The sequence below is a fragment of the Choristoneura fumiferana genome, chromosome 2 (genome assembly GCF_025370935.1).
Source record: "Choristoneura fumiferana chromosome 2, NRCan_CFum_1, whole genome shotgun sequence".
NCBI lineage: Eukaryota > Metazoa > Arthropoda > Insecta > Lepidoptera > Tortricidae > Choristoneura > Choristoneura fumiferana.
In genome coordinates this window covers 14102038-14127377 of record NC_133473.1, presented here as the reverse complement: position 1 = coordinate 14127377, position 25340 = coordinate 14102038, and the positions used below count along the sequence as shown (strand labels likewise).

General features: G+C 37.1%; 2 protein-coding genes across 2 annotated transcripts; one reads left to right on the top strand and one right to left on the bottom strand.

Annotated features, from left to right (window-relative positions):
* The first annotated feature begins 1784 nt into the window (after positions 1–1784).
* Positions 1785–10015, top strand: Cyp4g15 (Cytochrome P450 4g15). Its single transcript, XM_074109743.1, has 9 exons — positions 1785–1895; positions 4916–5144; positions 5310–5513; positions 5594–5773; positions 7501–7697; positions 7780–8067; positions 8153–8390; positions 9232–9417; positions 9498–10015. The coding sequence occupies exons 2-9, from the start codon at positions 4934–4936 to the stop codon at positions 9674–9676; spliced, it is 1683 nt and encodes a 560-aa protein (XP_073965844.1). The 5' UTR covers positions 1785–1895; positions 4916–4933; the 3' UTR covers positions 9677–10015.
* A 357-nt stretch (positions 10016–10372) lies between these two features.
* LOC141444261 (uncharacterized) lies at positions 10373–24875 on the bottom strand. Its single transcript, XM_074109756.1, has 9 exons — positions 24622–24875; positions 24159–24370; positions 22873–23064; positions 20170–20237; positions 15145–15328; positions 14292–14469; positions 13835–14036; positions 13026–13152; positions 10373–10950 (listed from the first exon to the last, which is right to left on the bottom strand). Exons 1-9 carry the CDS (start codon positions 24768–24770, stop codon positions 10766–10768), a joined length of 1497 nt encoding a protein of 498 aa, XP_073965857.1. The 5' UTR covers positions 24771–24875; the 3' UTR covers positions 10373–10765.
* Positions 24876–25340: the final 465 nt, after the last annotated feature.

The window sequence follows — 25340 nt, the reverse complement described above, 5'->3', positions numbered from 1 at the left end:
ACTATGTTATAAGAAATAAGCTATCAGATTTTTATAATCAATTAATTAAATTCAAAGCACAATTTAGTGAAGAAACGTAATATGTATGTAACGTAATACCAGAGATTCGTTTAGTGATGGGGCCTAATGGCTCTTGAGTTATATCGGTACTTATTTTTTTTTTTATTCAACTGGATGGCAAACGAGCAAGTGGGTCTCCTGATGATAAGAGATCACCACCGCCCATAGACACCTGCAACACCAGGGGGATTGCAGATGCGTTGCCAACCTAGAGGCCTAAGATGGGATACCTCAAGTGCCAGTAATTTCACCGGCTGTCTTACTCTCCACGCCGAAACACAACAGTGCAAGCATTGCTGTTTCACGGCAGGATTAGCGAGCAAGACGGTGGTAGCAATCCGGGCGGACCTTGCACAAGGTCCTACCACCTGCAATTGGTATAAGTAACGAATATTCTTGCAAACTCGCTCCGTTTAGCATTACTTAAGTGGCAAATAATATACCAACCTAGAATTTTACTAATATTCTCATCAAAATTAGCGTAATAATCGGATTAATGATGACATCTTCAGTCTTGTGATATTGACAGCTGTCACCCGCACCATGCTACAATGAAAGTACTGTACCTTGGTAGTAGAGTCGTATTTAGATTATTTTGAGCACAGTAACCTCTTATCCACTTCTGCTGCTGGCTGTACCACGAATATTCAATAAATTGTTCGATGAGACGGAGTGCGTTGACAAGATAATATTTAATACTAAATTAAAAGCGTGTATGGATACCTTCCATAAAAATTAAATAAATAAAATAAATATCACGGGACAATTCACACCAATTGACCTAGTCCCAAAGTAAGCTTAGCAAAGCTTGTGTTATGGGTACTAAGCAACGGATAAATATAATTATATAGATAGATACATACTTACATACATAGTAAACACCCAAGACCCGAGAACAAACATTCGTATTTTTCATACAAATATCTGCCCCGACACGGAAATCGAACCCGGGACCTCAAGCTTCGTAGTCAGGTTCTCTAACCACTAGGCCATCTGGTCGTCTAAATAAAGAAAATTTAGATATCTAATGTTCAGTTTAGAATGGTTAGCCAAGAGTATGATAGTGTACTGTGCATAGAGGTAATACGATTTAATTAAATACATAATAAAACAAAGAGTGCTGTCTTTGCCAACTGTTTTGCAGTTTAGCGAAGTATATTTGTAATTTTATTTTATAAAATAAATAAGTGAATTAACTAAAAAAAAATTGAATACAATTCACCTATATGTAGGAAAACGAACAGTGGTAGCTTTACAAAAGCTTCCAAAAAGTGAAGAAAGAGCTATAGAAGAACTTGAAATTCACATCGCAAAACATTCACGTGTTTTTCAACAAACTGAACAAAATTAAAGTTTTTTGTGGTAAACGTAATAACAATATAGAATGATACGATACTAGGTATAAGTTTAGTTTCATGCTGTTATGATGGGCTGCAATTGTTTGAAAGTTCCACCAACACATCCCGTATCGATACCTAACAGGAAACAAAACACGCTACAGTTGCGCAGTTACTAAACTTTCCTTCAAACTTTATTACCATTCACTGGGTCCAACGGGCACTTTGGAACTGTGATTTTTTAATTGTCATGACCACAATCGAATAACAAATGATTTACGCGAAACCGAAACATTTGCATAATATGTATTGATTATGGACGACTTCAGGCACATTGTCATGTCGGCTAGTGACGCCACGAGCGTGTATATTAGATGGGTGCGCTGGAGTTTCGTAAATAGTCTCACTTGAGACATCGACGGCGGCGTCCTTTGGGGCACTCGTGCTAGTGATTATTAAAGTGTCAACCGGACTAGAGGGTGTTAAACAAAAATAAAGGTAGGGAGCATTTGAGTTTATTAATCGGTTTTGTATATTAGTGACATTTTTAATCAAAATAGGTTTGATTTTGTGATAGATTTGGAATCAAAACTAATCTTTATTTTTTTTTGTGAGTTAGTTTGTGTTTCCATCATCAGTTTTTATTTATATTGTTTTTTGGTTCAGTGTATTTTTGAAAGCCTAAAGAGGCATACAATTTAATTTTATTAATGTCTTATGTTAAGAAATAAGCTGTACAAATTTTTAAATGGTATAAATCTGATTGAAAATAAAAATTAACTGTTCATATAAATCAACACCATCTTGCGACGTAATATTATTAGAATCTCTATTTTCTTTATATGTTTAAACTTTTGTACTTCCATAAATATGTTACGTGCCTAATCACCATATTGGCACCACCATGAATCAAATAATATTTTATTATTTTTACTTAAAAATCCTGCGTTCCGTCCTTTCGGTCCCTTTAACATATATGACTTGCTCAGGAATAAGTAAATATAAGATAATTGTGAGACTATAATCTATTTTTTTTAATGTTTACGTGCTGTTTATTAAAGCTGATAAGAGCTTAGAGGTTAAATTCTTGTGCCATTGCCAATGGCATATTTAAGTAAAGCTTTAAGTTTTAAATGGATGAACTAATATTGATATAACAAAACGTTGAATGAAAGAAAGCTTAAAATTTTGTTTCGCAGCTAAAACTATGAATGAAACCTGAGAAATCCATTCGTTAAAAACTAATTGTCAATGTTTAACCTATATTAAATAATTATGTACTTTTCCTATACTTATTATTTGGTGAACAAGTATTTGGTGAATCACGTAAAGCTTTTTTGAACTCATATATTAAAGAGCAAAAAAGTCACATTTTAATTTCGACATAATTATGTCGCATTTCGTAAACCCTTGTGAAAGAAACTAAATTATAGATTTCGCTCAGTTATTAGATGAAGGTCAATATTGTTTACTGCCAATTTTAAAGACTCACGATGTTTCAAGCAAACGTTTCACAACATAGACGAGATAGTTGTTTATGAACTTAAATAGTTATTCAATAAAACTTTATCGGGGTCGAATAGTTATCCCACTAATATTATAAATGCAAAAGTTTGAAAGTCTGTTTGTTTTTTGTTTGTTTGTTTGTTACTCCATCACGCCAAAACCGCTGAGCCGATTAAGATGAAATTCGGTACACAGATAGTTTGAATCTCGGGGAAGGACATAGGATAGTTTTTATCCCGGATAATTGCATAGTTCCGGCGGTTGCATAATTCTACGCGAACGGATTCGCGGGCAACAGGTTGTAGCGTATAATTCCAAGAGTTATAGATACAATAATTTAAGAAACGTCTATGGATATGAAATATCTACCTAGTCGACAAAGAAATTAATATCACACCCTAAGAGTACCTATTCGTATAAATTTGGCATATCGTATCTCGAGTATCATCTTGGGCTCAAATAAATACACGATCATACAACACGCCGTATCTGATTAAAGAAAATATTTAGGGTCATACAGACGTTCTACATTCCATTGCATCGTAATTGCGAACTGCCGAGTCGGCTGGCTGCCCCATTTCAATCGCAGCTAGCGTACAATTTTCCCAACTGCAATGGTACTGCAGTGGAAAAAATTTGGGCAGTCTGCAGTTGGCATAGTATCGTTGCTGTTGGAATACAGATCGTCTCTAGTGGCCTTTAATATCATAAAAGTTCATAATTAAATCAAAATCCCGCACATAGTTACAGCTATCTTCGAGTCTTAAAGTTGTGTACTTGTGTGTGTGTGTGTGTGTGTGAGTGTTTGAATTGTTCATGAAAATCTCATAAATCAATTAAATTACCATAGGTACCATTCGTACTAACGGAGATAAGTAGTGTATTCTAATACCGAACATTTACTTTCATTGTCACTTTCATTCTCAAACTGCAGATGTCATATCTACTATGAAATTGCAGTACCTACAACTATGCATTTGCAGGACCCTCATATGCGATTTTAAATTAGCTTGTTACTGCGAAGTGCCTTCAGATGCAAAACAAGTTATCCGTACCTTGATTATGAGGCTATAGTAATAATTAACTACATAGTTATCATAATATGCTTACCTACACAGTAAATTAACTATTGCAAAAGGTAAACAACATGGTTTTATTGCATTTGATACCTACACTTAACTATTTCCGTTTTTCAAAGACTTCGCAACCAACTTATACTTACTTAAATATGAATGTTTCCCGTAACTTCCTCGGGTTCGGGCTGCCATACCGCAGAGCCTATATGATTTCCTTGAGTTAAAAGAAGCCTAGGTTATAAACTACTTATGTGGCTAATGTCATCAAAATCCATTTTGATTTGTGTAGGTAAAAGAGCCACAAACAACCAAACATCGATTCATCTGCCCTCAAAAATTTTGACGTTTATAATTTATTATGTTTAGCCAATGAAGCTTTAATTACTTATAGAATATACAGGTAATCTTATTACGTATTATCCTAGTTTAAATAATTTGAACAATCAATTTAGTAATAATAATAACAGCGACTACATTTGCATATCAGACCAGTTTCACTGTCGTCACTGCACGAGTCTGACCTAACCTGTTTCAATAATTTGAAGATTTTCCGTGACGTACAGTCGACCAAGAGAGTGCTTTACCATTTTTAATATCAATTTTATATCAGAAAAAAAATTAGGCTAACTCTCACAATGATTTACAAGTGACTGTGGTAGGTAGGTATTTGGTATTTTAAGAAGTGCAAATGATGTTGAACTTTTGGATGGTAAAATATATTTTTGGTTAATTATAGCTATGTAACTATGGTATTTGAAGAGTTCCTAAAATATCATTCGTAATTTACTATATAAAAACTGGTCAAGGCTTTAAAAAAAAAAGATGTGCTATACGTGACTTCGAGCCGTATTCAATGCACGAGTTTATAACAAACAAGGGATTTTCCACGGATAGGTACATTAATCAATATTATTGATCTAATGTTTTTTTTTACAGATCTAAAATCTTTCCAAGATGAGTTACGCAGCAGCAGAAAGTGTTGCCGCAAGCAGCACATGGGCGGCAACCAGCCTGTTCTACATGCTCCTGGTGCCAGCCCTGATCTTATGGTACGCTTACTGGAGAATGTCCAGAAGGCACATGTATGAACTGGCTGAGAAGATCGACGGACCCCCTGGCCTACCCCTCATCGGAAACGCACTAGAATTTACCGGCGGCTCAGACGGTAAACAAGCAAATTCTACTTCTAGAATTTTAGATAAATCTGCACATACTTAAATTTGATAACAGAAAAATCATGCGAAAATAAAAATGTCTCGTTGGCGATCTGCATAGTTAAATTGATATGCTTCACAAAATTCTCATCAACTCATCACGTATCACTTTACAGATATCTTCAAGAACCTCGTCAACAAGAGCATGTCCTACGACAAGCAGGGTATGGTAAAGCTGTGGATTGGACCCAGACTGATGGTGTTCCTGTACGACCCCCGGGACGTTGAACTGATTCTCAGCAGCCACGTCCTCATTGACAAGGCTGACGACTACAGATTCTTCAAGCCCTGGCTTGGAAACGGTCTTCTCATCAGTACTGGTGAGTACTCAAACATGGTTTGTACCTCTTGCAGTAAGTACATAATATGAAAAACACTAACATTTTTTTGTTTGCATCAGGTCAAAAGTGGCGTTCTCACCGTAAATTGATCGCTCCGACTTTCCACTTGAACGTCCTGAAAAGTTTCATCGATCTGTTCAATGCCAATTCCAGAACTGTTGTTGAAAAATTGAAGAAGGAGAGCGCTGATTTCGATTGCCATGACTACATGAGTGAATGCACTGTCGAAATCCTGCTTGGTACGTTTTTTATCTATACTTATAAACACACAAAATGAGACAAAAAGGGAACTTGATGTCTACAGCATCAATGATTAGAAGTCAACCCACGTTAAAATTCATTAATTCACTAAGATAAGGATATTCGTCATATTTACAATTAGAAAACCAATCAAGAACCTATTAATTAAATTGTCTGTTAAGACCTGTCTGTTACCTAGTGAGTGGTTTATTTTATTTTTATCCTATTAGTGATGATAATCTCGTCGTATATTTCTATTCGAACAAATGTTGATTGAATGATATTAATCAAATTGTAGATTTTACAACATGTTTATTATCATGCATCGTTGCCTAAGAGAACACCGATCGTAAAAGGTACACATACAGTTGAGCTCAAAGTACTGGGATAATTTGTCATATTTCAAATTAGGTAGGTACCTTTGGTAGGTACTGAAAGTCACAACGCACTTATCTGTTCAGCTACTTTTGAACTCGACTGTAAGTACATCATCTAAAGTATTTCTTGCGAAATTAAATTACCATTTTCTCGTTTGACTGACCTGGGACGTGCTTATGCCAATTTTATTCAAATCGGCGAATAGTTCAAAATCATAAAGAGATTATTGCAAACTCGTCGAGCTGCTTATCAGATTTTGAAAAGACATTAGAAATACAGATTTTTCGCTACAGAAAAACTGTTTCGTTCTGAAAGCTTTAGAAGTAACCATTACATTAGGTATTTATTGGTCAATGAAACGCCCTAAATTTTGACATGGTCCACGTATCTTATAGTAGAAATAAAAAGCTATTCCAATGTCTCGTCACGTCGCTGTCCACGCGGGTGACAACACAGGCATCGCCCGCATTCACGATCCGTGATCTTCGCGCAAATTGCTCGCCAATGTTCAACCATTTGCGAAATCAATGAAGCTAGCACATACGTTCCGAAAATATATACCTATTACACCAAGAAATATTTAATACATACACATCCTTGCCATAAAACTGCGCAGATAGGTATAGCAGATTATCAGAATAATAAGTTTGCAACAATTATGATGACACGTCATTTGATAGTGACGTTAGCAAATCCACTTCGTGTTCAGACTCATTTAAATAATAAACCCGTTTGTATCGGATGTTGTAAAGTTCACCAGCTTTCCATGACACATCTAAGGATATTTATAAAATCGCGAATAACGTCAAACGCTTTTAATTCCTACCTATTTGCAACGATCTGATGGATGGTCCTTTGTGTTGAAATGCTGTTGGAAATATTTTGTATCAGGTTTCACGAATAAGTCGCAATTATATGAGTATGTGTACTCCGAAGATAAGATTACCTACATTTTATTAGATCAGCGTAACTAGAGCATACTCGTAGTGTGCAGTTGTGCACTGCTTTACCTTCGGACGATGTAAACAACTGCAATTAGACTAATTATGCGGAACAACTTCCTTATAATAATACGTTTAAAGAGGAATAATACGAGTAGTACCGAGAATCATACATTTACTACTTTATGGCATACTAAGAGGAAACATGTGTAGAAGGTGAACCGCGTGTCAAGTTTAGCGACCCCCCACGTTCGCACGTCGCAACGCCTAATGGGCAGTTTTCGCCATCAGCGGCGCTGACTGTTACAAGCACGCATTACAATCCTCGTTAAGCAACACGTCTAATCCTTTGAAGGTTAATAGCTCTTTTCACTTTGAGAGGAAATAAACATTAATATTTGCTACAGAAACCGCTATGGGAGTAAGCAAGAGCACCCAAGACCAAAGTGGCTTTGAATACGCTATGGCTGTAATGAAGATGTGCGATATCCTTCATCTGAGACACACCAAGATCTGGCTGAGACCGGAATTCCTGTTCAACTTCACACAATACGCCAAGGTTCAAACTAAGCTTCTTGATACCATCCACGGACTAACTAAAAAGGTATTAATCATGACTATCATTTCCAAACTTTTTTCAACAAGTCAGTAAAGTAAATACTAATATGACAAAAAATTGGTTTCAGGTCATTTTAAGGAAGAAGGAGGAGTTCAAATCTGGCAAGAAAACTACCATCTTGGAAGAGTACCACGACAGCTCATCATCTTCGGAAACTACCGTTAAGGACACATCCGTTGAGGGTCTGTCCTTCGGCCAAGCCGCTGGTCTGAAAGACGACTTGGACGTTGAGGACAATGATGTTGGACAGAAGAAGCGTCTTGCTTTCCTTGACCTGCTTTTGGAGAGTTCTCAGAGTGGAGTTGTTATCTCTGATGAGGAAATCAAAGAACAAGTCGACACCATTATGTTCGAGGTGATTAAGAATTTAACTATTTTTTTCATTTCAAACTTTTTCAAACTTTTTTGTATGGACAGTAAAATTTCATATTTTACTTTAGGGTCATGACACCACTGCTGCCGGTAGCAGCTTCTTCTTGTCGATGATGGGCGTTCACCAAGACATCCAAGACAAAGTTATCGAAGAGCTCGACCAGATCTTCGGAGACTCCGACCGCCCTGCCACCTTCCAGGATACGCTTGAGATGAAATACCTCGAAAGGTGTCTGATGGAGACCCTCAGAATGTACCCACCAGTACCAATTATTGCTCGTCATATCAAGCAAGATATCACTCTGCGTAAGTACCTATTTGTGAATCCATAATAATATATAAATTCGAAAAGTAACACGGTCTGTCTGTCTGTTACTTAGTCTGTTATATCTTCGCAATTGAACCGCTATATTATTAACCGACTTCAAAAAAGGAGGTTATCAAGTCGGTCGTATTTATTTTGATGAGTGTTACCTCAGAACTCCGTCATTTATGAACCGATTTCAAAAAATTTTTTTTGTTCAGCTAGGAATGCTTTCAATTAGGTACCATAAGCACCAAATCAGGATCTGATGATTGGAGCCTAAGGAAACCGAGAGAACTCTTCAAATAATGTAGGGACACCTATGGTAATTTCGATATATTTAGTACCTGTACATTTGCTTTTGAATATCATCATTTGGTGAAGTAGAACTAATGATGAAGACCACATTTTACCAACGGAGCGACTACTCAATAACAAGAACCTGACGGGTTGAATTTCAATTACTTTAACACAGTTGCTAAGCAATTTAAGCTCATCGTAATGCATATGGTGAAATGGAACGGGTGATGAAGCACCGGTCCTCCTCAATAATGCAAGGTGACGAGCAGTTGACATTAAAATTTTGTATCTTAGACCTTTTACACTAAAAAGCGTGAAAAAAAAATTATAACAAAAAATTTAACCTACTACAAAAAATAGTCGGTTAAATTTTTTGTTACGTTTTTTTGATATATTATATGATATGGATGTAGTTTCAAAACCTGGGAAGGGCTTAGGATAGTTTTATTCCAGTTAAATGGCATAGTTCTCACGAGACAGCGATTAGCGTATAATTCTCTCTTTTATGCTTGGGCTCACCCTAATGTTTATTTTCATTTGCAGCATCCAACGGCAAGAAAGTGCCAGCTGGTGCCACCGTAGTCATCACGACATACAAGCTGCACCGTCGTCCCGACGTATACCCCAACCCTAACAAATTCGACCCCGACAATTTCCTGCCTGAACGCTCTGCCAACCGTCACTACTACGCTTTCGTGCCTTTCTCCGCTGGACCTAGGAGTTGCGTCGGTAAGTTGTCACACTTTTGTAGACTTTTCACATTAAGAACTTTAAGAACTTCCGCTAATATTTATCATTATCATCAACAGGACGTAAATACGCCATGCTGAAGTTGAAGATTATCCTCTCCACGATCCTAAGGAATTTCCGCGTACAATCAGACCTCAAGGAGTCTGACTTCAAACTGCAGGCTGACATCATCCTCAAGCGCGCTGAGGGTTTCAAAGTCAAGCTGCAGCCACGCAAAAATTTTGCTAAGGCATGCTAATCCATGGACTTTGTAATAATAATCAAACGATTTAATGAATTGTTAGTACCTTCTTTAATTTGTAATAAGTGTTGACATTTTTGCAGTTCTTAGAATTATATTAGAGCTTGTGATACCAGTACTGACTAAATTATTGTTAAATATTAAGGACGACGAATCAAATGGTGGTAGAATTCTTCACAGGATACAAATGGACCCGATAGCGGTGCAAGGACACGTAATTTGCTCAATCGTGTCAGGTTGTGTGGTTGTATCGTTTGCTCAAATTATATGGATTATGATTTTTGTAAATAGTTAATTATTATCTTTTTATGATGAACCAATAAAAATTGGCAAAGATGCTCGATTTTGTGATTGACCTTAAAACTGTTTACCGAACTACATACGGGGATAGCTACTTCGAAGTTTCTGGATATCCTCTACAGTTTCCATTCTCATAAGCGATACATCGGATTCAAGGCTATTTTTCTTCATTTCCTCATTTTTCTTCATTTCAAGTTTTGTTCTGAAATAGTTTAAAGTTTATTTTAATATACTGAGAGTTTTTAGGCCTTCATAGTAGATTGTTTCTTAAGGATGTAAAGAAGGAAATATGAACGACACAATGTTAGAAACTCGAAGTCAAAAGTTAAGGGTTTTCTGAATCGAGTTTCATAATTTCCATACCATGATGTGACATGCAATAAACAATTTGGAATTTGAATTTGGCCATCATCATTGAATCATACAATGTTCTTCGTCACATTTGTAATGAAAAGGTACGGTTGTAACTCTGATTTCATTGCCTTTCCCAGTCTCAAACCATATAAAAAAATTATATATAGTTATAATTTGCAAATAGCCATGACGAATTTTAATTAAAGTAATTAAATAATTACAGAATTGAAATTTATCTATCAGTTTTGAATTTTGCCTGAACTATGTCAGAAACAATAAAAAAAATACAAATCTCGGGCTATAATACAAGAGAAAAGGCCCCCGAGATTTATTTAGAGAGTTGCCAAGCCAATGCGAGAGAGAGATGAGAGAGCATCTTATGGCGCTTTTAACGCGCAAGTGTGAAGGGAAAAAAATTGAAAATTGATTTTCTTACCGTAAAACATCAAGTGGGGTCCGGTTATGAGCTGGACACATACAAGGCAAAAAATCGTGATGGTTCCTTTTAATCCACCAAGGAGAGTTTGATAATTTCCATTCTATACACTTTATTTGTGCCACGGAACAAGTTCCAGCCTCTCTTAATAAAGCAAAATAAGAGGCCATACGTTCTTGTCCTAGAATAAAGTTTGAATACTAGGAAATAATCTGAATAATCAAGAAAAGATGTAATAATCAGCGACATTTCTAGGCACACTTAGTGTAGGACGCCAGGTGGAGTGACGATCTGCGAAAGACTGCTGGTAGAAGCTGGATGCGTCTAGTCGAGGACGGCAGGGCTACTACGAAACTCGAAACTCGAAATTCGTATCGTACCGTCCTTCTCGCTCTCGTATTAAATAGTATAAGTGTCAGAGGGACCGCACGACACGAACTTCGAATTTCGAGTATTGTAGTAGCCCTGCAGGGCGCAATGGAGACCTATCTTCAGCATTGTAATGGACTGCTGTAGGCTGATAATGATGATGATTTCTCTGCTTTCCTATACATTTACAGCATTATTCACGATAAATCTTTAGCTTAATGAAATATTTTTTCATAGCGCACGGAATACCGTATCCGTATCCGTAGTATGTAATAGATACTATAATATTCTTTAGCAGATGACATCAAGGTGCTGGGTTTGGGCCTCTTTCATAGTAAGAGCCTCCTAATAAGGGTTGCATAATAGTGCCGATAATAACAGATAAATATAGAACAACATTCAAATTTATTTAAACACAATTGATAATTAGAAGTCATATTAGCAATAAACCTCCTATTATCAAACATTATCATTCGTACTTAGTTTTATTTAGGCTGCGTTTGCACCAGAGATATGCGAGGATGGAGTGCGAGTTTCATTCACGTTTATTTATACTTAGTTATAGTTTAACATATTCTCGCTCCACCGAGCTATTTTCACTAGAGATGCGCTAAACGAAGATAGGTTCATCATCATCATGTCAGCCGAAAGACGTCCACTGCTGGACATAGGCCTCCCCCAAGGCTCTCAAAACGGTCTTGTGCTTCTCGCATCCACCGCGATCCCGCGATCTTAACCAGGTCGTCGCTCCATCTTGTTGGAGGCCTACCGACAGCTCGTCTCCCGGTCCGCGGACGCCATCCGAGAAACTTTTGACCTCATCGGCCATCAGTCCTGCGAGCAATGTGCCCCGCCCGCTGCCACTTGAGTTTCGCAATTCTTCGGGCTATGTCGGTAACCTTAGTTTTACGAAGATAGGTTAATGAAGCATTTCTATTGATTGATGTTCATGACAAACACATTCCTCGTATACATCCTCGCACATCTCTGGTGGAACATAGCGCAAATTCATAGGATATTTAGGTATGGTCAACGTTTGTTAATTCTTCTTCAATTAAATATTTAATTTATTACTAAGTAGGTACTTTTATTTTTCATGCATTGCTTTAATTATTTTTTTTATACCATAACATAATTTGTCGGATAATGTGATCTCCGATTTTATCCTTCAAAGAAACCCCTAGCATTGCTCTCTCCATAGCTCGCTGAGCGACCTTGAATTTGTGGATTAGCCCCGCAGTCAAGGTCCACGTTTCGGTTCCGTAGGTTAAAACTGGTAGGACGCACTGGTTGAATACTTTTTGATTATCCGACAAAGAACGAAAGTCACCAACGTAGCTCAAAGAATTAGTTCGCTGAAGTGGCGTTGGGCTGGCCACGTCTGTCGCAGGACCGATGAATGGTGGAGCAGACGAGTCCTCGAATGCAGACCATGGACGGGAAAACGTAGTGTAGGGCGTCCTGAGGCACGGTGGATGGACGACCTTAAGAGGGTCGCTGGCGGCGGATGGATGCGAGGGGCTGAAGACAGAGTGTTGTGGCGCGCCACGGAAGAGGCCTATGTCCAGCAGTGGACTACTGTAGGCTGATGAAGATGACCATAATTTATTTTGAATAAATGTAGACATTTTGTCAAGACATTTAATATCCGTCGACGGCATAGTTCCCTGGAGACGGGCAGCGTTTTCGCGTTCAATGGCCAGGCTCAAACGTTGTCGAAAATAAATTAATTTGTGTGGAGTAACTTTCAGATAGGCTACAACATTATAGGTAAGTGCGTACTTTTTTACTAAGGTGAATTCCATTGACATATTTATTTTAAACGATGTCGATTCGATTGTAGCAGCCGCATTTAGCATTCAATATAAAATAATCAATAATAATCACCCGCTGATATCGCCATCATGAGCCTGGCCTGTTCGGCTTCTTCTTCGTACACCTCTTTTTTATCTGCTTTGTAGATGACGTCTAGCGTCGACATTACCTTTGATTTAGCTTGTGCGGCTGTAGGATGCTGTATGAAACATAAAAACATACAAAATTTGTTAAAATAATTAAATCGGTATGATCAATCTACTTATTCTGATACCGTAGTGTCATTTGAAGTTATCGGAATAGCAACCATCCTAATCTCGGAAATATCATGCATTTACGTTTTTTAAAACTTTTTTATCACTATTGTGTGAATTACGTAATTCATACATAATATAATAGTCTAATTTTTTCAGTGATTTGCAACTTCATAGGAAGCCATGGCCGCAAAGCAGCTTAATAAAACAAAAGAAGGGACGTTATTCATTATTTTGTAGATTGAAGCACTTCGAAGCAACTTTATTTGTCTACATTATTCTCAGTCGAAGGCTGAAAAAAAAAACTAGTTTCTTAACCAGTTTTTTCTACATTCTGCCTGCATTATTAGTAATTTTTAAATCAATTAAAATTATTCTCTGCATTTTCACCAGAGATCTGCGACGATATATTGCGAGAAATGTATTTGTCATGGCATGAACCAATGGAAACACTTCATTTACCTATGCTTGCTCAGCACAGCTCTAGTGAAAACTGATGAAGCTTTTGTATTGGTTCATAACAAACGCATTCATCGCAACACATCGTCGCACATTTCTCGTAGAAATGCAATAGGTACTACAACTGTTTAATGTAAGCAAGTAAATACTGAACAAGGAAATTCTAACGTCTTGCCAAGTACGAGTAGATCCCATGAAGCAGAAGAACGCCTCTTGTAAATGCTGAGTTCCCAATTCGGGTCGCTCTCTTCTGAGGTGTAACTCTCCTAGCAGATGCAGAGCTCGACCCAAATGGCGCCTCAAACCATACTCCATTGCCATAGCACCCATTTCTGTCAACAACTGAGCTGCAGCTTCGTGATCACCCATTCTGTAATATTCATCAAGTAATTCAAATATAAGCAAAAAAGAAACACTTTATGTGATCAAGAGCCGTGAGCGGTAGGTGCGTATGAGGCGCGGAGTGAAAGTGAGAAAAGGGGTTCAAAATTTCACTTTCCTGGCTAAAAGGTGGCTATATCCTTCACGCATTATAAAATATCTACCGAAAATGTTTTTTCCCGTACCCGACGGGAATAGATAGGATTGGATAAATACTAATCATATGTCATTCTTCATGTTATACCTTTGCATAACGGCTGCCATGTGCATTCTAGAATCACACAGGCCCTCGATGTTATTGCTCTCTGAATGTATCTTAAACGCCCTTTCGAAAGTCTTTTGAGCATTATTCAAATTATTCATATCTAGCTGACAGATTCCGATCTCGATTATCGCTTCGGCCACTTTGTCCGTTTCGTCAGCTGAAAAATAATGTTAACAGTCATACTAGTGAATGACAAATCCCGAACAGTTAGTTACGCACCACTGTGGCGCGCGGGACTTCCCAAGGGTTAAGTGCTGGGATATTTAAATTATATAATTTATTGATATTAATCTGTCATCTCCCAGGATAACAGGATCAAAGGAATTTGGGCACAAATTTGTGCCTCTGGGAGAGGACAGGTTAATAACAAAAAAAAACATAACAGGCTAATCCATAGATTCTATAACTTACATAACAATTCTAACAAATATGACATCATTTGTATTAAAAAAGAGTACATCTATGTTATCGTCGGTACGGGTGCGGCTCGATGATATATAACAACTTTTGACATAACTGTAACATTCTCGGGGGAGAGGGCAGAGTGTACAATATAACAATAAAATAAAACGACAAGAAATATGGTCAATACAATATTAATAAAAAAAAAGCCCCCCTCCAAATCCACAAACCCCCGTACCTACGAGTAGCTACGCTAGCGCCTTAAAACACTTTCCCAACACTAACGCAAGATACTCAAAACTTTAAGATATTGTGAAAGAAAAGGGCGCTCCCCGTTGACCTACGCGTACTCAGTATCAATTACTCCTAACGCCGCTTTATGTCCTGAACTTCCGAATTTAGGTGGGCTTAAACACAATTTAGTACTTACCGTCCTTCGCACGCCTCTCTGCTAACCGACTGAGCCTTTCGGCCTTTCCAGGGTCTTTGCTACGAATTTGGCGCGCTTGACCGATTAGTACTCGATGCAGTTGAATTGCTGTGGCTTGAAATAATGTATCTGGTGGCACTTCTTCCTTCGGATTTTCTTCAGAAGGCTCGTATAATGGCCAGCTCTAAATGAAAAAAAAATGTTGTCCGCGACTTCAATAAAACAGGTCATCCGAATGAGGACAATGTGGAAATTACCAAATATACTGAGCGGCAAAAAATCTGGCCCTCAAATGTATGTAGTAATAGGTAATTATGTATGTAGAGTGGGCCACATTTTAATTTGTTCCTGATTCGACATATTCCTAACTGGTCATATTTACAATTGTACACTTTCACAACTGGTTATATTCCTAACGTGTTATATTCCTGATTCGTCATATTCCACTCGTCATACCATGTACATTTGCCTGCACAAAAATAATTAAAATATTTAAATCCTCTGTGGTAAATGATAAGGACCATAATACAGTGCCAGAAACAGATCAAAGTTTTTATTCGACAAAATCTTAGTCGGTTAAGTTATGGTTGTTTTTTTTATGACCACCCTGAACCGATTTGGGGCACTTATTACATCGGTTCTGGGTAGTCAAAAAAAAGCTTAACGTAACCGACTGTAAGCACGTGTTTATAATTTCAGTTGACTGTACAATGACTAGTTAAGAATATTATGACGAATCAGGAATATGACGAGTTAGGAATAACCAGTTAGGAAAGTGCAACTCTATCAGTTGAGATTGCAAATCGATTACATGGGAATATCGCAATGAAAAGTAGCCTATATAGTACATACCAAATTTATTAAATCGTGGTCTTAACATACACATGCACGTGGCACACAAACAACAGGGCCAGTAGATTGGAGATTGCAAATACCCGATTAGACATTGCAATATCGCAATTAGAGCAATTTAGTAATATCGTACAGATACCTAATTAGCCATAATTTAGTCGACAAATAGAAACACATGTTCACACACTGCGCACACACACACACACACAAACTTTTCGCATTTATAATATTAGTAGGATTAATAGGATTTTAGAAGTCACTTGCATTAATACGTTACAGCATCGCCACAAAAGATGAACAGTTAACAAAATTTCGAATTGATTTATGACATTTAGACGGCTTTGGGTGGGTATATTGTAGGTATAGTATGGGAAAGTGTTACGAAGGTACCTTCGTTGAATTTTAATGAGGCTCTTCGTGAAACCCTTAGTGTAAGGCGCTCTGATGTCGTGGCAAGGAAATTTCATAAATATTTGTGTGCGCTACCTTCACTTGATAGATATTTAGCATACATATTGAAGCGAGTATACACTACCTTAGAAGTTACATGGGAGATCTTACGGATAAATTATTAACCTACATTTTTACCTGCTTGAAATAAAAGCATATTACCCCCCTTGCAGTCGGGTAAAAAAACTATAAAATGTAAGGCGTCCTAAGTTGTATGTGAAAACCACTCCTCGACAAAACATAAGAGGAATAGAAAGGTCACGACAGCTAAAAGACCGAGGCACCTACCTGGCTAAAAACCAGATATTTTCTCAGTCTATAAGGTCTCAAGAGCTGCTTAAATTAATTGGTTCAAAATAAGTTATTGTAAATGTAAAGATTGTGGTTCTGCAAAAGTTTTTTTATACGATGGTTACATAATACCGAGTAACGTGATATGATAAGGCCACGAGACTTTGCGGAGTGGGCTAGAGATTGTAGACGGTACTTTTTATACCTACGAGAAAAAAATGGCTAAGTAACCAATATTTTAAAATCAATAAATTAATAACACAAAATTGTTATTCATAGTTTAGTTTTTTTTTATTCGACTGGATGGCAAACGAGCAAGTGAGTCTCCTGGTGGTAAGAAATCACCACCGCCCATAGACACCTGCAACATCAGGGGGATTGCAGATGCGTTGCCAACCTAGAGGCCTAAGAAGGGATACCTCAAGTGCCAGTAATTTCACCGGTTGTCTTACTCTCCACGCCGAAACACAACAGTGCAAGCACTGCTCCTTCACGGCAGGATTAGCGAGCAAGATGGTGGTGGTAGTTAAATAATTAAAAAAAAACTCTAATTGTCAAACTTCCGTAAGTTCCGTAGATTAGTTTAGCGAGTTTAAAAATCTTCAAGTATTGAATATTTTTTACGAATCACAAGACAGAAAACTGGCCAGATTAACTAATTTGAACCAATCAGGAAGCAGTAGAGCGTTAGTGTCACGTCATAATTGACGAATTCAGTGAAGAGCGAGCCTGAATTGCGACGTTCGTTTTTGGAAACCTTCCGATAAACGATCAACGTTGAGAACTTAAAACTCGCAGGTTAAAATAGATGTAGGTAAGTAGATTTTATTTCATTGATGAGTATCGTAAATTACTACAACCTATAAAAAAAAAACTACGCGAGTAACTTGACTAGCAAGAAAAACGACAAAGTTGCTTTTAACTCGTTCTGTAAAGTGGTCTCATATGCTGCACCAGACCGGGTATTGTGGAGTTAACTGAAGCCTTTATCTAGCAGAGGGGCACTATGACAGGCTAAACTATTTTTTGCTACATTACCAGCTATTACTAGAGGCACGTATTAAATCCGTTAGGCCGCACAATAGATCATCATAACGATTTATTATTTGATGAGCCATTTCGCGTATCGTACGTGTTACGTTACGTGTCCCTCGAATATTCGCCTCAGAAAATTGATTACGTATACAATATCCTTGGGGAGCAATTTTTCATCTCATAAAGGTAATCTAATAAGCTCTATAAACGTGGTCAAATCATTGAACAGAAACCTTTATTTTTTATTCGACTGGATGGCAAACGAGCAAGTGGGTCTCCTGATGGTAAGAGATCACCCCCGCCCATAAACATCTGCAACACCAGGGGTATTGCAGATGCGTTGACAATCTAGAGGCTTACGATGGGATACCTCAAGTGCCAGTAATTAAATTCATTTCGGTAACCGATCCACAGCCTGGATTGCACTGCCAAGGACTTAGAGTATGTTTTGGAAGAGAAAAAGACTGATCTAAAGGAGATTGGTACTCGACATTAAACGGTACTGGCTGCCAACAGCCAAATAGCTGAAACGCTCGGGTATATGGGAGTAGAAAGATTAAAAAGAGTGTTGAAAAGTGATGACAGAACATAGATGCTCTTACGATCCCTGATAGGCGACCACTGACCACTTCAGCTGTACCTACCTACGCGGAAGTTAGACTGTAACGAAAGTCCAAAAATGAATCAATTACACATACTCTGAAGGCGGTCAAGCTTGTCAGGCAACCCCTCACTCAGATCCAGATAAGCAATTTTATCTCAGTCGTTGAACAGAGGTAAAAAGGACTGAGATGAAGATATATTTGAAAAATTGAGGATACTAAGAAGTAAAACGAAGCCAATGGTATTAAATGCGCTACTCAAATCAAGCAGAACCAGAGGGTTCTTGGTTAAACAAAAATATTAGGGGTACTTTTTGCATTCGATTGTTTACTAGTGACTACGTAAATTTTTGGTGGTTGGTGTTTGCTGTCTGTTAAGCTTAGATAATGTTCTGGTGGAAATGTCTTAATATCTTGTATGGCGTAGGTGAATCTGTATATACGTGTATTTGTAATGTAACCGCAACTGTGTTGTCCATGTGATCGCAGAGTAGCAAAATATTAAGTACTTAGTAATAAAAGATGTACGTGGAGTCATTATACTTTAGTTTGCATACGTAAATTTCCGACGCTTATGCTTAAAATGCATATTTTGGAATACCTACATCACATCAATTTACTGCATTGTACTTGGAAAACGTGAAAAAATAGGCTATCACTTACGATAGCTTTTTTAAATATTTTACGGTAAGTAGCCGTAAATAACAATAAATAATAATAATAATAAATGTATTGACCATAAAAAATAAATTCAACAAAACAAGAGAAGCAGTAATCCCCACACTAGGCACAGCCTGTGTCGTGGAGATCTTGATCTTATAGAATTAACAGAAAGTGCAGCTCTTATTTCAGTAAATCGAGAAACCGTCATTGATGTCCCCAGACTTTGTATGATAAAAAAATATTTTTCTCCCAACTATGCTTTAATATCATCATAACTGCACTAAATACCCAGCACAAAGCAGGACTTTTCTGCTCTAGAGCAGAAAAAATGTATGAAAATCCTTTATTGCATTGTTTTAGATGTTTTTTAATTGCACCACCAACGAGGTAACACAAGTATTTTTGCTATACAATTAGCCTGCATAGTGAAAAAAATCTATGTTAGGTTGCTCAACCTGACGGTCTTATGAAATTTGACAGATTGCGTACAAAAAATTGTTGCTACCAATCCTACCAAAAACAGTAAGTAGCCAAAATATCTATCGCTACTGGCTACTAACTCTGCCAAAAAAAAGTAAGAAATTAAAAAATAAAACAAATTGGCAGGAACCTGCGAATTTTCCGTGGACATTTTTTGAGAGTGTGAATGTAAACTTACAAAAAAGGAATCATCGAGTGCTAGTGACATTTCTTTCCTATGCATTGTTTAGCACGAGTTTTTTTTCCTCTTCTATTCCTGTTATAGTTGAAAAAAGCAGATTATGCACCTCGCATTAAGTAATTTATATTGCCCTTGTGCTTTTCAAATCGGCACTCGGTGCAATAATAAATAACTTTCTGCTTGGTGCAACAATCTACTATTAACCCCTGTATTATCAGCTTTTTACAGCAAAAAATATTATGAATCTATGCGTTTCATCGACCAATCCCGTTTAAATGTAACCAACCGCTATAGTACTATTTCAAAACACAATTAAAATATACCAATTTCATACATGTCATATATTTTTCGCTAAATGTGCAAAAAGTAGAACTCACATTGTAAAATTCTATCGTGGTATTACAGATGAAAAACGTGATTTTCACCTTTTTGAGTCCCGGGTGTGTAATGGATATAATGAAAGAATGTTACCTTTCCGATAGCAGTGTCCCTGACTTCAGTCAATATCTGAAATGGCTCTTCTGTATCGGCTCCTGGAACTGAGACATATAGATACCTAATCAAATTAATTTGTAATATGCAACCAGCATGGCAATAAAAGTTAAATTGGCATTATTAAATAATTACGTTCACAAACCGTTTCATTAAACGTATGTGTAAGTTAAATGTAATTTATTGAATCAGGCATTACTTTGCGGAGGTCCATATCAATGAACTGACACAATTACTTTGCATAAGTAAAATACAACATTTGAATTTTAAACAATTCTAGGTTTTACGACAGCAGAATGGTAATATAATAATGACGATGACGTCCTGCAGGGCTACTTCGAAACTCGAAGTTCGTGTCGTGCGGTCCCTCTAACACTTATACTGTTTAATACGAGAGCGAGAGGAACTGTACGATACGAACTTCGAGTTTCGTAGTAGCCCTGCTGTAGTTCTTCACCAGAAATACACATCACAGATCACAGTAGAGACTTCTATGCGGGAATTTATTTACTCATTCTTCTATATTGTATATTATAATAGGTACTAAAAAATTGTTATTTTGTTATGCAATCGATGTTACTAAGCTTTCAAACAAAAGTTTTATTGGACCTGGCTAGACCACCTCTTGCAGCAATAACTTTTACGGTGGTAAAATAATTATAAAATATATAAAGCTAGTTGAATTTGTCCAGAAAACCTAAGAAATGTTATATTTTCAGAACTCAGATTCAAACTGTCGAAGGAACAAGTTATGTGCCCATTGATCCGGTTATTAAAATATGTATACCACGTGTAGTTTATTTATGGATTCTATACGTATACAAGCAACGGCCACAGTAGGTTCTACAATCGGAAACATACCTACCCATCTTGGCGGTTGAATGAGTAACTGTGCCTTTATCGGTAGCTACCACACTGACCAAACTTGACTTCTGTATGCTTTTTACAAGGTTTTTATTAGTCTTTCTTCATACCTATATGTTTTGTTAATTTTTGCTCGTTCTTAATCTTGTTAATGAATTTTGACTCAATTCCAGTGACTTTAAATTAGGTAAGTATTTATATACTGAGCGGCCAAAAGTCTGGCCCTCAAATGTATGCAATAATAGGCAATTTTGTATGTAGAGTGGGCCAAATTTTCTACCATTGATTATGTAATATAGAGCTCCAATGAATTGCTTATTGCCATTGCCTTAGCAAATAGAAAATGGTAATTAAAACAGAGAAGAAAATAGCTCTAATAAAGTGGGTATGTATTATAATACCGATAAACGAAAGACCGAATTTCACAAGACCTATGGACGGAAGGCCGAATATTAAAACGTCGAATGGATATATGACCGAAAGTTTGAAATCCCGAAAGTACATTTGACCGGCAGCCTAAAACCCGAAGACTACAATCCCGAAGATCAAAATACCTACACTCGAAAGGTCGAAAACTCATAATGCCGAACAGTCATAATCACTACAAGTAAAATAATCGACAATCAATATATCGAAAATCGAAATACCGAAACTGCCGTTATACCAAAGACGAAACAAATATAGCAGGAAAAGATTTGTGCGAGCAAGCGAAGCGAGCGAGCACGACGGTTCGCAGCAGAAGCGACTCGGATAGGTTAGGTTCAGAAGGCTAAGGCGGGAACGAAGCGGAGCGTAGTTCCCGCCTTAGCCTTCGATGTTAGGTTTTATTTTATAGCAGGCAAGATACTTAACTGCCACTAAGAAAGTAGGTTGGATAAGATTCAACAGCAAAGATCATTTGTGAAGCAATATTATCCGGGCTGCTATAAAAAAAAACCTAACATCGAAGGCTAAGGCGGGAGCGAAGCGTTAGCGTAGCCTTCTGAACCTAACCTATCCAAGTCGCTTTTGCCTCGAACCGTCTTGCTCGCTCGCTTCGCTCGCTCGCACATATCAAACTTTTTTTTAGTTTCGGTATTTTGTACTTTCGGTATTCTGAATTTCGATTTGTTAAGTGTCGATATTTCAACTGTAGGTAATATGATTTTTCGGTATTATAATACATACCCCATTTTCGGGATTTTGTACTTTCGGTCATTTAAAAATAGATATTTCGACCTTCGGTGTATCGGTTGTCGGTATTTTGTACATTCGGTATTCTGAATTTCGATGTGTTATGCGTCGACATTTCAACTGTAGGTATTATGATTTGTCGGTCTTATAATACATACCCAATAAAGCATTGCCATTGCTAGTATTGCCACTGAGCTTACCCATAGCAACTGGATTAATTCTGCTAAATATTAACAGTACCTAATCGTCCAAATTATATTTGAATTAAATTAAGTTTAATTGAACAGTGAGTCGTTGGTGTTGAGAATGTTCATCATCATCCTCTCGGCCTACATATGTGGGCACAGGCCTCCTTTCAGAATGAGATAGCTTAAGTCGTAGTTCCCACGCGGGCCCAGTGCGGTTTGTGAACTTCACACACACCATTACATTTCTTCGCAAGTATATGCAGGTTGCTTTACAGTGTTTTCCTTCACCGTAATGTTCATGGTAAATTTAAAATGTTATGTCACCATAAATTCAGAAAAATTCAAAGATTCGAGCCCTGGCTCGAAACTAAGACCTTCTGCTTGAAAGGCCATAGCTCAAACCACTAGGCCACCACAGCATACCTACATTCTTAAATACATAACATAATATACTTACATTTATCCAACAAGAATTTAGCGTAATGATATTTGCAGCATCCTTTTTGGCGTCCGCCATCGATCAGGAACTGACTAGCAATAGCAATGGCGGCCATGTAGAATTTTTCAGCAAGCCATAATATTCCTTTTCCTTTTTCAGCATATTCCAGGGCAAGATTCAATAAACAAATACTCTCCTTTTTTATTTCACCTTCAATATAAAATTATACATTCGTTTTTTCTTGTCCTAACTTATAATTGTAAGATTATAAGGTTAAAGTGGAGCTCCCATTTGGTGTTGTACTCCTATTATTAGCAAAACACGGTTGCGAGTAAAAGGTAGGTAGATTCACATTACACAATACACAGTACTGAGACTGCGCACGGCCCTTGACGGGGCACGGTAAAACATATAAATTATGTATGTATATCAACAAAGCGCTTTGCTAAGGAACGGAATTTTCTGTCTGTTCTGAGTGGGTACACAGGTGAAAACTCTGTCACCTTTGTACCCACTTCTTAATTATAATAATTATATTAACATATATTTTTCTTAATTTAGCAAACAAGATAGAAGATTTACCTATTTGCATAGAACAAGTAGTTCTTTATGCACATGAAATATCATTAGAACACAAATTAGAAAAAAAATTTGCTAACCACAATTATAAAGAGCCAAAAAACATATTTACAGAGGTGTTTAGTCAAACGAGCTCAAACTACAGATGTGCAAGTTGCAGATAGTTTCCAAAAGTAGTAAAAGATCTCGGAAAATTTTGGAAATTTTCACAAGAAATATAGGAAATTTATATTTATTATTATTATTATTATTATTATTTATATGTATTTAATTATGTATCTATATCTTTTAAGTATGTATCTATATCTATCCATGTATTATGGATAACCATTGTTTAGTACCCATAACCCAAGCTTTGCTAAGCTTACTTTGGGACTAGGTCAATTGGTGTGAATTGTCTCGTGATATTTATTTATTTATTTAAGAAACGGAAAGTTTCAATCTCCATACAAAATTGTAAAAAGTTTTCGAAATTTTCCTATACTTAATGAAAAATTCCGCAATTTTGGAAAGTTTCCTTTGGCACATCAGTAGCTCAAACACGTGTTGAAATATTTTGAAGGAATTTGAAGACTGCATAATCTGATAAAGATATAAACTAATGTCTTTTTTTATTTAACTGGATGGCAAACGAGCAAGTGGGTGGTATGACCACTCTGCTGTTTTATGGACCATCGCGTCAGTAAATATAGCTGTAAGTTACCATATACTATTAAAGCAATTACCATTATCCCGTAACTTTTCAGCTTTCACGAGCATAGCCGAGATATGCTCTAAATAATCTTCTCTCGTTCTAAGATCCACCACAATACCGATGTCATCTTCATTAACTAACTGCACATTATCGTAAAGAATATCTTGTAAATAATCTGAAGACTCTGAAAAGCCTGCCTCTCGCATCTCCAGAATAAGGCACTCGTGCAGCGGTTGTTTACGTCTGTAATTAAAATGATGTTAAAGTTATAGGCGCTTATTATGTTGGAGTAGAAATTAAAGAAGGTATTGCGGAGACCCTAGCACACTAGCGTTTATCGTGGACATGGAACATACACCCCTCTTGTTTACCTTCGGGTTGAAAAGGGATAGTTGCTACATGTCAGCGACCAAAATAGCATGTTTTTCAAATTACAGGAAATTAAACGGCCTTAGAGAATTATTAGCAGTCAACTTACGACTTTTAATAGTTACCTTCGGATTCCCTTCGCATCGAGGACGTCTAAGCAGAATAGAGCTTTATTTCTCATATTTTCCAGACTTGATTTTGTCATGCAAGCCATGAGTTTAGGAAGCTGTCGCTTCTTAAGGGTACGGGATTCCGAAGCCAATGGGGATGACATTATGATAATTATGCTTTGTTTCTATACTCGATCTGAAATAAAAGTCTCTCCAAAAATGTAGAATTTATTATTTCTCACACTCGTTTCTGTCAAATTGACGCTATCTTGTTGTGATTATGTAACATTGTCAAAATAATATGACACTTCGCTTCAATAAACACGCTAAGTAGCTTTGTATAAAACCTACATTTAGCTCTAAAATAATTTTAGTTTTAAATACGCACTGTCATCCAAAGAGTGTCATCGTTCAATTCCAAAATTACCTCTTTTAATTTGGATTCGCGCTGTCATCGTTCATCCACCATTACCTTTCATATTTCGTTTTCTAGAATTTTTGTACCGTACAACGGCAAAAACTACTAGACACTGGCAAAATTGTCCTCAATGGACAGAGCCATATTTTTTTAAAGAAACAACAACAATTTCGAGTTCCAGTTTTTTTTTTATCGAATAACTGTAAAATACACTAGACAGCGGCAAAATTGACCTCTGATGTATCCACGTCGAGCCACATTTTTTTCAAATTTTACTAGCTTCATAAAAACACCAAACCTACTCATAGCTACTGCT

Bases quoted from the DNA above. Each gene is read 5' to 3' on its own strand.
- Cyp4g15 (XM_074109743.1), top strand. From the start codon at position 4,934: ATGAGTTACGCAGCAGCAGAAAGTGTTGCCGCAAGCAGCACATGGGCG. The intron at 5,145-5,309 runs GTAAACAAGCAA...ATCACTTTACAG, and splicing joins ATTTACCGGCGGCTCAGACG to ATATCTTCAAGAACCTCGTC. The intron at 5,514-5,593 runs GTGAGTACTCAA...TGTTTGCATCAG, and splicing joins CGGTCTTCTCATCAGTACTG to GTCAAAAGTGGCGTTCTCAC.
- LOC141444261 (XM_074109756.1), bottom strand. From the start codon at position 24,770: ATGTCATCCCCATTGGCTTCGGAATCCCGTACCCTTAAGAAGCGACAG. The intron at 20,238-22,872 runs GTAAGTATATTA...TATATGTCTCAG, and splicing joins TAAATTCTTGTTGGATAAAT to TTCCAGGAGCCGATACAGAA. The intron at 14,037-14,291 runs GTATAACATGAA...TGAATATTACAG, and splicing joins ATGGCAGCCGTTATGCAAAG to AATGGGTGATCACGAAGCTG.